Here is an 11,639-nt window from a genome sequence, read left to right as displayed (position 1 = left end):
CATGAGTAAGCTGTGAGCCCGACACTATAGGGTGTAGTACGAGCAGGAACTTTTCCCGACTCGGAGAAGCTGGTCCATTGATCCTCTCTGGAGAAAGAGATCGGAACCTTGCTGTATCTTAGGGGCGGCTATATGGCTGGCTCAACAGATAGGATTTCACGTAGAGTAAGTTTCTGCGCCCGCTTGGTGGGGAAGCCGCCGTCGCTGCCGAAGATGCTTTTGATGATGTTTTTGTTATCTTGAAATCCTTGGGCCCTGGCTTGTCTCCCTCTTCATCTTCTTTGTCCTTCCCCTTGTTGTCCTCATCTGGGAGAGGTGCATTGAGAGACTTGTGGAGGCTAACACCCTGAAAGAGCGTGTGCTTGAACTTCAGGTGCATCGGGCATTACTTGTGCAGGACCTTTTGGAACTGGGTCTGCTGGTTCCCCGACTTCTTGCCATGCTTGTTGCGCTCGACAGCCATGACTTCTTAGTCTGACTTGCGCTTTCAAGAGATTTTCGATTAGTTTCACTTGCCTTTGTCAGAGCGGTTGCCGTTGCTGCACTTGTCGTTATTGCGCTTGGGGAAGCGCTCGTTCTCCTCATCCTCCAGGTTGGCCCATCACTGCATCATGTCCTGGAGCTCTACGGTGCTAGTCGGGCAATTGCATCCGAAGTCGCAGTAGATGTGCTTCAGGTCGAGGCCGTTCTGGAAGGAATGGATGACGTCCTCGAAGAAGCGCCTGGTGTAGGACCTCAAGGTCTCATTCTCCTCTTGCTTGACCTGTGACAAGTCATGGTGAGTACTTGCCCAGAGCATGGAGCCTTGGAAGTTGTCGATGAAGACCTTCATCAGATCCTCCCAAGAGTCGATGGATTCGGGCTTGAGGATCTTGAGCCAAGTGAGCGGTGCAGATTCTAAAGCCATTGGGAAGTAGATGACCTTGGTGGAGATGGAGCCGTCTGATACTTCAATGGCAATGGAGTAATAGTGAATCCACTAGCGAGGGTCTTGCTTTTCATAATACTTAGTGATGCCGACTAGTTTCAATTCCCATGGGTAGTCGCTGGCGGTGATGTTGTGGGTGAAAGTTGTGAAGCGATCACTGTCATCGATGTCGCGGAAGCTGTCGCCGCGCTCCCAGTGTCTTGCATCGATGACGTCCCGAGCGTCATGACCCTCGTTGATCTTCTGCCTAAGGTCGGCTGTGGGCATGTCGTGGAAGCCTCTACGGTGGCCTTGGCCTCTCGCGGAGTGTCCCTTGGCCTGAGGTCTTGCAATCTGTTGGTTGCCTCATGGTCGGGGAGGCTGTTGTACTTCTTGCTCAATGTGGCTGCGAGCAGACTGCTGGGTGTTCTGGTTGCCATGGTTGTCTTGGTTGTGCAGGTGGTTGTCAACCCTTCGAGGGTTGGGTCCGCCTCCTAGGGTGCGACTAGCCTAGGGGGCGGTGCTCACATGGCGTTCAGATCTCGATCAGCTGCATTGTACCGATGGCATAGGGTCCCGCTGATCCAGCTGGATGATGGTGCATTGTGTTAACTACAACGGCCTCTCGGTATCCGGATTTTGGGGTAGAAGTGCAGCTAGCAGGGCTGCTTCGGCGATGTTCCCAATTAGAGTGTTGTAATTGTGATTGTCAGCCGCCGCGAAAGCACCTTGAAGGTTCTGTCAATAGGGTGTGTTCCGTGCGCGAGCTTCTACGTTCCGCCTTTGCTTGACACACTTGGCGTTCCTAAGCTATCGGACTCTTTGGTACTCCTCGTCTTCGTTCTGAGGAGCATCAGTCTTGCGTTCATCTGCGGAGATGTCCACGAGTGCTTCGCCGTCGTACTCTGGCCCCGGCTCATCATCATCCTCATGGTCACAGATGGAAGCCATGTAGACTTGACGATCCGGCGAGTACTCGCCACTGGAGTTGTAGTCAACCACCACTATTTTGCCCGCTCACCCCTTAGCGACAGGAGAGAGGGGCTTGCCTTCCTGAAAAGGCAATGCTTTGTGTAGGTACAGGCCCCAATTAGCTTTCCATAGGTGCAATGTGTGCCAGTCAATTTGACCTGCAATTGACAAGGGAAACATAAAATACATGAGCCGATATGCAATGATGCCTTCATGCTCATAGATAGGCATTCTTTGAATAAACACCACATGTAAATAGATATTGAATGTAATTATATAGTGTAAATGACTAAGCAATCGTGGCACATGCTACCGGCTATATCAGCCGACACGCTAATAAAGCATGATAAGTAAAAAATCAGCCATAAGGCTGATCCCAGCATCCTGATGAGCATGAGCGGCTCATCGGCTGTGCAAACCAGATTTACATAATTGCTGATAATAAAGCATGAAAGCTATCAGTTAGAAAGATGACAGGGAACGGAGCACCGTTGAGCTCTTGCTTCACTATGACTAGGGTCATAAGCCGATGAAGCTTAAACTAACGTTACCACTAGTATTTCTAGATGAAACTACAGCAATGCGCCCAATAGTTGCAATCTAGAATCACTAGCAGCAAGAGGTTGATCTAAACTTCACAAGCCAATGGATCTATCTACAATAGAACTTGATCCCAGCAGTACTTGAGAGATAGCCGAGATTAAGATGCAATAGGCCATTGAATGATCTATCATCTATTTCAACATGATAAAAGCCAACTAAAGTAAACTAAACAGCGAGACGATAGATTAGAGGAATATCAACCGATGCAAGCTTAATCAAGGCTAGGATAACTGTGACTATCAAATCTAATAATAGGTCGAACGATGCAGCCTTACAAGACATGATAGGAATTGATAACTGTGTTGTCGGTCGAAACCCACCAGCGAGCAGCGACAGGCAACACAAGGAGCTGGGAGTCTCCCGGGACTGCTGGTGGGCCCCGGTCCCTCGGTCAACGGCTCAGGATCTGGCACACGACCTGGCATCTGGTTTGCTAGGCGTGCCACCTGACCTTATACCTGATCAGGAAGGTGTAGATGTAGTTTCAGTTAGTTTTCTGCATGCACAGACACGTTTAAACATTAATTCGAGCCATGATCGGCTCATCGGGTGATCCCTGATATCGGCTATAAAGAGCCAATTGTCTCCCAGTATCAGATCGGATCTCTATATCTAAATAAAGTGCACATATCTGATACTAATATAAACTTACTCTGTAATCAATAAGCTAATTCAATCTACAACGATTAAGGCTTTCACCATATAACCGGAACATCCTACGCCTAGTTAAGCCTAACAAATACAAAAGATAACAGAATAGCAACCTAAACAGAGGCCTAAAAACCAACGGAAAGCCGATTCCCGGAACAATCCCTCTTTAGATTAATGTAAAGCATCAAACATATTGCCGGATCATTTCACTCATTTGAAGGGCCTAATCATGTAGATCTTAAACAAAATCTTTAATGAATAAAGACTAACCGTAACAGATTGGATCTACCAATCGAAACAGAGTAAGGTGCTGCCCTTACACCCGAGATCGGGCACGAGGACAACTAAACGTTTACAAGTGATGAACAATGCATGGATACAGTATAAAAACCGATGCATCCCTGTAAGCGCTAAGGTAATTAGTGTTACTCGCCATCAACAACGCTTCAGTATGAGAAACACAAAGATAAATAGACAGGAACGATGCTGCCCCGATCATGCGAGTGTGATCGGAGCTCCATGGCACTTACCCGAGAGAAACCCTAAAACAGGGGTGGCGATGCGCTGAGAGTTATTTGCGAATGCTTGTTGTTGTTTTTCATTCGTAGTCTCGGGTACATATTTATAGTTTGGAGATTTGCCTCTCCTAACCAATCCTGATCGACTATGACACGAATCCTGACTATCTATATCTAAACTAACTTAAACTAGATACATGGCCAATCTGGCCTTAAACCGCCCGCGCAGGAGCCGATTCACAAGCCCATTACAATTATCCTTTGAGCCCATCTTGCTCACGGCCCACCTTCTAGCCCAGCCAAATTATGGCGATAACACATGCCCCCCGGTTTCGGCAATAATAATTCTGAAACTATTTTTTCCTTTCCATCGCCTTGCCTCTTCGACTTCAAAAATCCATACACGCATGCCACTTCCACTTCCACAGGATGTGACTACTCTGCATCTAACTTCTTGGAAATCGTCACGGTACTTCAGATTACATCGGATTTACTGACAAAATCTGATGTCAACATCTATAGTCGCCCCCTATCCTCACGGCTCCAATACCAGGTGAGAACCTGCTACTCTACATCACCGCGACTACTCATGTCATCAGCACAGCTATTGTGGTGGAGCACTCCGAGGAGGGCCATGCATTTCGCGTGCAGCGGCCGAGTGTATTTTGTTAGAGAAGTCCTTTCTGAATTTAAGGTTCGTTACCCGTCAATTCAAAAACTTCTCTACGCTATACTCAACACATCCAGGAAGCTTCGCCACTACTTTGACGAATACAAGATCTCAATTGTCATTGATTTCCCATTGGTGGATATACTCCATAATTGGAACGCCACTTGACACATATCCAAGTGGGTAGTGGAACTAGGGGCTCTCAGCATTGACTTCAAGCCTCGCACCACCATCAAGTCGCAAGCACTAGTCGATTTCATGGCAGAGTGGCGAGAAAATCAAATCGCAGCTCCAGCCAACATGATAGAGCAGTGGGTCATGTACTTCGATGGTTCTCTCAAGCTCGGAGGCGGTGGCGTAGGGGTTCTCTTCATCTCACCAAAGGGCGAACAACTTAAATACGTATTCCAAATATTATTTAAGGTCTCCAACAACGAAGCCGAGTACGAGACACTTCTGCATGGCCTTCATCTAGCAGCCTCCCTAGTATTCCTAGCCGAGTACTACTTGAGGAGTCCTACTCTAATTATATCGAGTAGTTTCCTTCTATAGCGACAGGTCCTACACGTATCCGAGTATTTTACAACAGGTTAGGCCATAGGTTAGGCCATAGGACATGCCCTATCATCATTCTAGAAAGTTCCTGGCCACGTTAGTAGTCCCGTGACTCCGGGTCTGACATAATTTGAGGTTTCTACAATCTTAACATTTATAAAGACACAAATATACTTGGTATATTTTTTTCTATATCTATAGTTCACAATAACCATAGTATAGAAGTTTTACTTTTTTTATTCGTTTCCAGAGGTGGGTGGTGGCATTACCCTCTGAAATGAATTTCTAGAGGCAGGATTTCAAAGTTAATATAAAATAATAGCATACCTTATAAAGTCATAAGTGATTGTGTAGTGCGGTGGAAAGGAGGGTACGTGTGAGGCTTGAGGTAACCAGTTCGAATCCCGATTGATGCAAGTGTGCATATTTCGTCAAAAAAATTAGTATACCTCTATAGTAGATTGGTTTGTGGTAGTGGCTAGGATATATATTTTTTAATTTTGTTGCTTTCAATTTTTCTGATTTTTTTTATTTTTTGGAAATTGATTTGCAGGGGCAATCAATTTCTCCAGGGGTGGGTGAAGGCGTGATCCGCCCCTAGAAATAGATTTTAAGAGGCGGACATGTTACCGCTCCTGCAAACAGCTATTTGTAGCTGCAAAAGTAGGTGCGGGTACCGTACCCGCCTCTACAAATGGTATTTTACACGTCCCTAAAAATTATTTTCTATAGCGTTTTCAATCTGCACTTGGTGTAAGCTATAAGATAAGAGCAATGATAATGCCTTTGATCTAGCAACATGGTAAGAAATAAGAGCATCCTATGCCTTGGTTCTTAATTAGGGTAGGTTGGAAGGAGAGTGATTTCTTAACTATTTCGAGGATGATTGTGTTTCTTTTTTAAAAAAAATGAATTTGGCTAAGTTCACGGAGACGATCTCTTCACCAACGCAGAAGCACAAGATTTGGCATGGCAGCCTGCCCCACTTGGCTCGGCTTGGCATATTACGTGGGGAAAATGATTGAGGCAGGCTGCCAGCTGCTTATAATGTAGGGGAGGTGGCGATGCGTTCCCAGTGCAAATCCTCATCGGCAGACTACACATCCAGAGGCAATGGTATCTGTCGTCGCGCCGGCGGCGAGCTGCAATGCAACACCATTTGTGACGTGCGCGGCCACAGTGGTCCATCTCAAAGGAAACGTCTCCATTCTGCGATCGCAGAAGAACGCAAGTATGCTTGCGCTGGGCATCTCGCTACACCGAATTGAAGTGTACGCCGACGTCCACGAGAGATGTGATGATGATGATGAGCTCAACCTGTCGGGTCGGAGATCGAGGCCGGCGTGTGCAACGGCATCTGGCTGGCAGGTCCGTTGGCACGCACGCGCCGCGATCCAGGAGAAGAGGAAATATCCTAGCGCCCTCCTCCGGATCAGATGGATCCATCTATGGCCTGATGGCCGGACTGGCAAGAGGACGCCGCTGTACTGGCAAGTCTATAGTGCGCCCGTGACGAGCGAGCATGCACGCGGCGAGGGAAGGGACCAAGCGCAAAGTAAAAGCGAAGCCGGCCAAAAGCTAAGGGGGGCTCACAACAAGGCTAAACAAAGGCGGCCTGGCCGGCGGGGATCCACATTCCTCGCGCCGCTCCATCCTCGCGCTTGCTCTTCTCCGTTCCGATCCATCTCCATTCCCCGCCCGTGACACCGCCGCAGCATGTCGATCATCTCGCCCGCCGCCCATGCAACGCGGTGGCCGGTGACCCGATCGCGTGACGCCGGCATGCCGCTCATCAGAGCAGCTGCATGCGTGCCGGCGCGCCGGTGAGCACAGCGCGGTAGAAAGTGGTCGGCGTCTGGCGTCTGGGTCAATCTGTCCGTCGTCAATGGTTTTCAGGGCCGGACAAGGACAGGGGGCCCTGGCCGGATCCCAACCCCAGGGATTTGTGGCCAGGAGACGCCCTGCAACTGTACGTGCTGACGAGTGACGCACCCAATATGCGCGCTCCCGTGCCTGTTTCTCTTGGCTGTTGCTCCGCAAGCAAACGGATGCGGCAGTCACAGGCCAACCCGTGGATTCTTATTTACTTTTAGCTAACTTCATGCTACACCGTCGCCTTGTCCAGCTGCTAACTCATTTATTTTTTGTTATGATGATGCATGTATGCTAAACTAGTAGCTAGAAAAGACAGGTTGGAACGAAATTTCAATCCCTTGGAAAATTGCATTATATACACCACAATTTCTAGAGGCTGTTACTAGTTTTGAACAGAAAAGCAGCAAGCAACAGTTTTTTTTTTGAGGGAGAGCAACAGGTTGAACAGCAACACGTCGGATCGACCTGAAGAAATGCCTGACACAGTAAATCTCAAGTAATGAAGTTAAGGAGGGAAACAAGATGTGCATGCCTGACTACATTCATTATTCTAGTGACATAAGCCAAAGAAGAATGTGTGAAACTACAATTTCCCTATATTCAACCCGGGCAACCACCTTAACCCATCCAAATTTTCCTTTAGACATGTCATAGAATTTGTCCCATTCCACAGCTCACACTCCTATGCATGCATGCACTCTGCTCCCAAGAAAAAGGCCAATAATTTAAATCCTTATTAATAAAAAATTCCTGCTAATCCACCGTTACCAGCTTGTCATCTCCAACCAAGTGGACACCCACACCATAGTTTTTTTTTTAAAATAACCACATAGCTACATTACCCCTCTCATCCCCTCCCTCCCTCCGCATGCTCCTTCACTCCGCCACAATGGCCACCACCACCACCACTACTACCGTCACGGAACCGGACAATGCGGAACCGTACCCGTCGACTCCACCGCCCAAGAAGGTCGCGTACGAGCTCGCCGCCCGGAACATCTACTACGCCAAGCCGGCGCCCGCGCCGAGGTCGTTCGCGCGGCTCGTCGCTAGGCCGTGCGGCGCGGCCCCGGCGCCGCCGGACTATATCCTCCGTGACGTGTCGCTCACGGCGAAGGCCGGCGAGATCCTGGCCGTCGTGGGGCCCAGCGGCGCAGGCAAGTCCACGCTGCTCGACATCCTCGCCGCGCGCACCGCGCCCACGCACGGGAGGCTGCTGCTCAACTCCGCGCCGCTCCGGCCGTCGTCCTTCCGCCGGCTCTCGGCGCACGTGCCGCAGGCGGACGTTGCGCTCACCCTGCTCACCGTCTCCGAGACCTTCGCCTTCGCCGCGTCGCTGCTGCACCCGGAGTCGGCGCCCGCGGCGTCGGCCGCGGTCGCAGCGCTCCTCGCGGACCTCCGGCTAGCGCACGTCGCGCACACACGGGTCTCCCCCGCGCGGCTGTCCGGCGGGGAGCGGCGGCGTGTGTCCATCGGGCTTGCCCTCCTGCGCAACCCCGGCGTGCTCCTCCTCGACGAGCCGACCTCCGGCCTCGACTCCTCCTCGGCGCACGTGGTCGTCAGCTGCCTCCGCGCCGTCGCGGCCGCCCGGGGCACGACGGTGGTGCTCACCATCCACCAGCCGAGCGCGCGCCTCCTCTCCGCGGTGGACTCGCTCCTCCTCCTCTCACGCGGCACCCTCCTGCACCACGGCTCCCTCGCCTCCCTCGACGCCGCGCTTCTTTCCCACGGCCTCGTCGTCCCGGCGCAGCTCAACCCTCTCGAGTTCGCTCTGGAGATCGTCGACCAGCTCCCTCATCCTCCCCCCTCCACCACCCCTGAGCCCAAGTCGACCCAGGAACTCACTTCGCCGTCGGACCAACGCAAGGCGGCCGCGGCGACGTCGTCGACTGCCTCGCCATCGTCGAGGCTGCACGAGCTGGTGGTGTTGTACAAGAGGGCGTGGAAGGTGGTGTTCCGCAGCAAGCAGCTGCTGCTGACCAACTTCCTGGAAGCGGTCCTCGTGGGCACGCTGCTGGGGACCATCTACATCCACGCCGGCTACGGCGAGGCCGGCGCGCACAAGCGGCTGGGCCTGTTCGCCTTCACGCTGACCTTTCTGCTGACCTCGACGACGGAGACGCTGCCGACGTTCGTGTCGGAGCGGCCGATCGTGCTTGCGGAGACGGCAGCGGGGTTGTACCGGCTGTCTTCGCACGCGGCGGCCGCCACGCTGGTGTTCCTCCCGTACCTCCTGGCGGTGGCGCTACTCTACTCGGTGTGCGTCTACTTCCTGGTGGGGCTGTGCGCGTCGGCGGGCGCGTTCGCGGCGTTCGTGCTGGTGGTGTGGGCGGTGGTGCTGACGGCGAACTCGTTCGTGCTGTTCGTGAGTTCGTTCGCGCCGGACTACATCGCGGGGATGTCGCTGGTGTCGGTGTCCCTGGCGGGGTTCTTCCTCTTCTCCGGCTACTTCCTGCCGCGCGGGAGCATGCCGTCGTACTGGGTGTTCATGCACTACGCGTCGCCGTACAAGTACGCGCTGGACGCGCTGCTGGCGAACGAGTACTCGTGCGCGGCGGACCGGTGCTTCGGCGTCGCGGGCGGCGGCGAGTGCTCGGAGACGGGGCGCGACGTGCTGGCGGAGAAGGGGCTCACGGCGGAGGAGCGGTGGACCGGCGTGCAGGTGCTGTTCGGCTTCTTCCTCCTCTACCGGGTGCTCTACTGGGTGGTGCTCAGCCGGCGAGCGTCCAGGGCCAAGAGATGAGACCTGGCCGGCCGGCCGGCGAGCTCGGCAGCAGGATCTTGGAGAGGATCGGAAGCGCACGTCCGTACGTGCGTGTGAACCCGTGCATGCAAACAACCAGGGTAGCTAGGCAGGTACGTCGAATTGCTTGTCGACTTGGAGAGAGAAATTAAAGAGAGAGGGGGAAGAAGAGGTGATTATTAACTGGTAATTACGCTGTCATATACTGATGTAAATTCTGAAGATACGACTCCTTTATAAGTGTGTGTGTGTGTGTGTGAATTGTGATATGATGGAGATGGATGGGGTGAATAATTATGCGTCGTTAACTTAAAGATAAGTTTTGTCTAGTTGTTCATTGACTCGAGTCTGCGTCGATTATGAGGAGTTTATATATTTATAAATTATAATGCATTATATCTTTATCTTATCTGTGTGATATGGTTCCCGGGACTTGTTAAAGATAACTTTTGTCTTCTTGTTAAATTCGATTTGATCTTATTTGTGAATATTTTTGGTTGCATGTTCATCTGCATATTCCACAGTTGCAAAAATATATAAATTCTTCATCCGCACCATTTTCTAAACTAGCCACTAGCTTGATCACCATCATAGAATAACACATCAGCGGAGGGCATTTGTTGAAGCATCTCGAGCAATAGCCCCTACTTCAGGGTTCTACTTCTCTGAGTAGCGGGCTCATCCTATTTTATGGGGCTATAATTTCTATACTCAACTCCAGAAATAGCCCCTACAGATGAGCCCCTACCTTTTTCATGACAGGTGGGACCCACCTGCCTAGGTCTTATTTCTCCTTTATCTATTTTTAACTCCCAAACGCACCTATCTCTATTGGCGGTCCTTAGCCTAACAGAATAAATCCACAAGCGTACGATGTAGCTTTCACCTAGAAGTATTTCAGGGTATCGAATCCACAAGGAACGATAAGTGTACTAGTAGTGACTCTTGTTTATCCGGGGGATATGACGGGAGTGAAGAGGTCCAGATAAGATAGGTAGAGGTGTTCTAATATCATCTTCTCCTATCAAGAATACTTGACTCTAACTACTTCAGCGGCTGGAAGAGGAAGGACCTCAGAAAGAGGTGAGAGGGAAGTCCAACAACAACTTGCTACTACTGCTATGAAAACACCCGAACGTGGTGGACTACGAGGGATGGACAGAACTATCACCACCTGCCGCCTACCATAATATTCCGTGGGGTCGAACACAACCCAAGGTAACTATCAAGCCTAGGCTCCACGCCTAAACTATCTAATCACTTACTCCTACCGTGATCAGGGTAGAGAGCACTCGCAAATAAGTAGAGAGAGCAAGTATTCAAGTACTAATAAAGTAAAGGAAAGAAAGCAATATTACAGATGAAAGAGGAGGAAATTACTCGAACCGAAGCTTCATTCCTCGGAGGTATAAAGTTGGAGAGGGGCCGACACTCCGGCTCCTCTCCGGACTCTCACCTCGCCTCTCTCTCTCTATTTTCTAAGGATATGTGGGCAGTGCTTGCTTCACCTTGGACTTGCTCCAATTATCCGTGTCTTGAAAATGAAGGAGGGGAAGGTATTTATAGGCTTTGAGGATGGTGCTTGGAAGGTTGCTTGTCTTGGACGCTGGCTTGGCAGTTAAGCTAACTGTCAACCGAAGGAGGATGCGTGGTGTGCAAGTGGGAAGCTAGCCGGCCGGCCTGGGACTGTTGCCACCTCGCACCGACTTCGTTGTGGACGCTCCTGACCAGCTTTTGATGGCGGTTATGGTTGTGTCAATGTGAAGGCAGGTAGTTGCAAGGCCGGCCGGCCTTGACTACGCCGATCGGCCTGGTCCTGGCTCATCTTGGCCCTTCGTTCCACCCGTCATATGCATCAACGTGTAGAATTTGCCAGGATGGCGGTTCGGAGCCTAAAGATGTGTTGAGTCGCTGCATGTAGGCCCAAGGATCCAAGGTACAAGTCTTTTGCCTGTAGGATGTGTTGCTTTGAAGTTTGCCAGTCAGGATCGCTAGGGCGTGTTTCTCTGCATGCAGGTAAAAGATGGGCCTCAATGGCCATAGTGTCAGACCGGCCGGCCTGGGATTTCTCCCATTTCGTCCAAATTTTTTACCACGAGTCCCTGAGATCAAATAGTCAACAAAACTTGTGGAACTCGTTAGTTT

General features: G+C 51.0%; 1 protein-coding gene across 1 annotated transcript; it reads left to right on the top strand.

The window, feature by feature from the left end:
- Positions 1 to 7,640: 7,640 nt before the first annotated feature.
- Positions 7,641 to 9,808, top strand: LOC112890133 (ABC transporter G family member 4-like). The gene has a single exon (XM_025956996.1). The coding sequence runs from the start codon at positions 7,641 to 7,643 to the stop codon at positions 9,492 to 9,494; it is 1,854 nt and encodes a 617-aa protein (XP_025812781.1). The 3' UTR covers positions 9,495 to 9,808.
- The last annotated feature ends 1,831 nt before the right edge of the window (positions 9,809 to 11,639 follow it).

The sequence above is a fragment of the Panicum hallii genome, chromosome 4 (genome assembly GCF_002211085.1).
Source record: "Panicum hallii strain FIL2 chromosome 4, PHallii_v3.1, whole genome shotgun sequence".
In the NCBI taxonomy this organism is placed as follows: Eukaryota; Viridiplantae; Streptophyta; class Magnoliopsida; order Poales; family Poaceae; genus Panicum; species Panicum hallii.
The sequence above is the reverse complement of the archived record's forward strand: the minus strand, read 5'-3'. Positions and strand labels throughout refer to the sequence as shown.